Here is a 3,554-nt window from a genome sequence, read left to right on the forward strand (position 1 = left end):
ATTCGCAAAACGTAACCCAAAAAAGGAGGGTAATAAAATAATTGGGTCCTTGATTTCTTATAAAATCATTACTAAGAACATTACTTATTCCTTTTCTCATTTGGGTCCCTATTGAGTATTTCTTGTAAAATCATTACTAAGAATTTTTCTGTTTAGTTTTAGTTGCGGCTACAGGTAAAACGGTTAGAAAAGATGAAACAAGGAACTTTTTTCCATTTCCCTTTTTTACGTTATGGAAAAAAAAAAAGAAGAAGAAGAAGAAGGTAAGTCATCAAACAAAAGAGAGATTTATTCATGCTGTATACTAAACAAGCACAGCTAAAACCGATTTAAACTTTAAAAAAAATCATAATTCACATGATTGTACAGATTGTATAGTCAAAATCAAGAAAACTGTTGATGGCCGGGAACTCTAGAGGCCTACAGTGCTAAACTTATAATCTTCACATGTTCTGAAGCCCGGTCAACTTCCAGCAGCAAGGATTCAGGAATCCTATCACCCAGATAATTTACAATTATAATTGACTCGAGCTGAGGGGAAAGTGTCAGTACAACTTTGATAAATTCCAATTCGGTTCTTGTACCAATGATGCCTCTAATCCTCACGACCTTAAGCTTATGGAACATGAAGCCACATAGGCACAGTCCTGTAAAACAATCCATAGCAGGTCTAGAACCGTTTGATTGAACAACCTATAAAAGTTCAACATGATATTCAGTTACTTCAGCTAAACTTATTACAATGCACCGATCTTGAGGTAAAAGCTTACCGTAATGACGAGTTCCTCTAAATTGGGGCAGCTTTTAACTATAGAAAGGGAAACCATGACTTCTTTAAAATTGCTGAGTGTTACTTCCTTTAGGTCAAGAAACAAGAGCCGATTGAGCACAATAGGAAGTCTTTCCTGTACTTGGTCACCGGCTAGCCACTGAAAATAAATGCACAAACAATATAACATATATAAGACAGCTAATCAGGTAAGTCAAAATATTGGATGATTAAACAAATAAAGTTACCTGAAGAAAGTGGCAGGACAATGTGAGCCTCTTAATATCATATAGACATCCAAACACTCGGTCAAAATTGCAAGAGTTGCTTTGCTCATTGTTGTGGGTTATGATCCCTCCATGCATAGGGATCATACGAATATCAACACTATCTAAATTCACACTATTTTCAAGATTGATATCTTCAAACTCCGAATCTATCTTCAGGTACTTCAGGCTAGAATTGTGAATTCTCACAGAGGCCAAATGGTCAATGTTCAAAAGCGTTAACCTCTCAAGAATAGGACAGTTCCGAATTAAACTTTCAAGTATGTCACTGATTATAGAAACCTGAGTGAGCTGAAGGCTTTTAAGGCAATGAAATCCTTTGAATGTAGAAGGAAGCTTGAACACGCAGCCATAAAGCTCCAGACATGTTAGCTGCGGACAAGAGAAAATGCCACAAGGCAGCTTGAAACGTTTCACAAAACCAAAGTCCTGAAGAATTAACTCCTTAATACCTTTGTCCATCAGATACTGAATCCACTCTTCTAAATCAGAGAAATTTGGACTGCAATAAGCAGCCAGCTTGAACTTCTCAATTGGGCCACTGTGATATGACTGCACCATGTGAATGATTTTCATAATCTCTCCCCACCTTTCTTCCATTGACAGAGAACTAGAGAAGCATTTATCATCAAAAACTAACTGTGAAAGGCCAGTCCACTTATATCTCCACTTACTTGACAAGATGCTAGTCCTAGCAGCTTCTCTTAACGGCAAGTTGACAAGGATGGTATCTAGCACATCCCAGGGCAGATTGCTAATCCTATCCAACTTTGCAGCTTGCTTTTCCATTTCAGTCATTTGATTTCTCCACTAGTTCTTTAGCTGACATAAATTTACAAGATGATCTTCGTCACCAAATTGATACTTGGATGGCAAGAGGAAAATTTATAATATAATAGAAAAAGAATAATTATTACAATACAAAGTGAAACGAGATGATACTTTAAGCAAGAAAACTAACTGCTCTGAACTACCCAAAGAAAGAAAAATAGGTACAAGGCAAACACACCAGACAAGCAAGTGTGGAGGGGAAAGCAGGAGAAGAGAGAAGAGAGATGCTATGGCAAAAAAATAAGTTCAGAGAAACAGAAAACTATTGCCAATCAATTATTTTTCTACGTGTTGTGTTTTTATCTTAAATCAATACGTAACATAACATGTTGACGTTCACATATCTTGAAAGACTAATCACTCATTGCAGAAGGTTCCATTACGTATTCACAGTAGGGGGCAAACAAGTACATCAAGACGATCTTATGAGAATGACAGCCAAAACATATAGCTCAAAGTTTATCCAGTCAGTGTCTTCCCCTGCTAAAACCACACGAAACTAATGGGCCCAGTAGTAATTATCCAAAACATCTTCCACTAGATCAATAGTAAGACCATAATCTTCAGAAACTCTAGAATATATTCAAACCTGATCGATACTCATATTGAACATACAATCCACAATTCACAGACCAAACCTCAGACCCCTTTCCCCAAAAATTAGAGTAGATTCTCAATCTAGACACTCCACCAGAGAGAGCTATCATAAGAAAATTTCTTTAAAATATCTACACAAGAAACTGATTTAAACACTAAAATCATGTTTTCTGCACTAATCCCGCTTGACCCTGTACTCTCGTTAAAATTCACACTAAAGAACATGCCATGATCAGGTACACATAAAATTTTGCTTCATCCCCAGAATCAAACACAATTCCTTCTTTCTAATTCCAATCAAACTGTAATAACAACATCCACGACATGCAAAATTTCTCTGGGGCTTTTGCAAGAACCCAGATAGCTTTGTATTTCATTTAGAGAAAGGCAAAATATCCATTTCAATTCACAAGTTTTCACAACAACCCAACAACATAGTTCTGAATAAAAACGGGAAAAAAATAATAAAAAAAACGAAACGCGAAATTCAGATAACCAGTCAAGAACAAGCCTTAAGTTCCAAAATTGAAACAATCAACACAGTTACATACATATGCATGCTATATACATGTATAATTATTCAATTATGAGAAGACAATAGAGTGAATTTTGCAGTGGCATCGGCAGAGTCGATGGTGGGCGGCTGCTGACAGCTTCAGCTGTTTTCACTTTACAAAAGTAAAGCGTTTTTCTTATTCTCTATTAGTTGTAAATTTGTAATACTACTTCTTTATATATATATATATATATATATATATATATTTCCTCCTTTTAATGTACTTTACATAAAAAGCACTTGCAATTTATATCAAAATCCTAAGTAAAGGCCTTACATTACGTGTTAAAATTTTTAATACTATTAATAAACTTCTAGTTTCTATATGCCATTGATTGAGAATAAAATGCATCAGATGGATCACGATTTTACTAAATTTTTCTTTTTAATGTATTATGTAGTTAATTACAAAACAGCTGCTATGCTAAAAAGTTATTACAGATTTAGTATTCAAATGGACAAACCGAAAACGACATCCTTTTAAAGTCTTATTTTCATACATCAAATCAGGCAT

At 35.1% G+C, this 3,554-nt stretch overlaps 1 protein-coding gene across 2 annotated transcripts; it reads right to left on the bottom strand.

The window, feature by feature from the left end:
- Window positions 1-268: 268 nt before the first annotated feature.
- LOC102610184 (F-box/FBD/LRR-repeat protein At1g13570-like) lies at window positions 269-3,203 on the bottom strand. Of its 2 annotated transcripts, none has more exons than XM_006482276.3 (4): window positions 3,036-3,203; window positions 1,018-1,878; window positions 771-929; window positions 269-693 (listed from the first exon to the last, which is right to left on the bottom strand). In XM_006482276.3, exons 2-4 carry the CDS (start codon window positions 1,852-1,854, stop codon window positions 421-423), a joined length of 1,269 nt encoding a protein of 422 aa, XP_006482339.1. In that variant the 5' UTR covers window positions 1,855-1,878; window positions 3,036-3,203; the 3' UTR covers window positions 269-420. The 2 variants fall into 2 exon arrangements, with proteins under 2 accessions (XP_006482339.1, XP_052299469.1); XM_052443509.1 differs by having other exon boundaries at window positions 464-647.
- Between the last annotated feature and the right edge of the window lie 351 nt (window positions 3,204-3,554).

The sequence above is a fragment of the Citrus sinensis genome, chromosome 6, assembly GCF_022201045.2.
Source record: "Citrus sinensis cultivar Valencia sweet orange chromosome 6, DVS_A1.0, whole genome shotgun sequence".
Taxonomy (NCBI): domain Eukaryota; kingdom Viridiplantae; phylum Streptophyta; class Magnoliopsida; order Sapindales; family Rutaceae; genus Citrus; species Citrus sinensis.

Bases quoted from the DNA above. Each gene is read 5' to 3' on its own strand.
- LOC102610184 (XM_006482276.3), bottom strand. From the start codon at position 1,854: ATGACTGAAATGGAAAAGCAAGCTGCAAAGTTGGATAGGATTAGCAAT. The intron at 930-1,017 runs GTAACTTTATTT...ATTTATTTTCAG, and splicing joins TGTCCTGCCACTTTCTTCAG to TGGCTAGCCGGTGACCAAGT. The intron at 694-770 runs GTAAGCTTTTAC...GAACTTTTATAG, and splicing joins TAGAGGAACTCGTCATTACG to GTTGTTCAATCAAACGGTTC.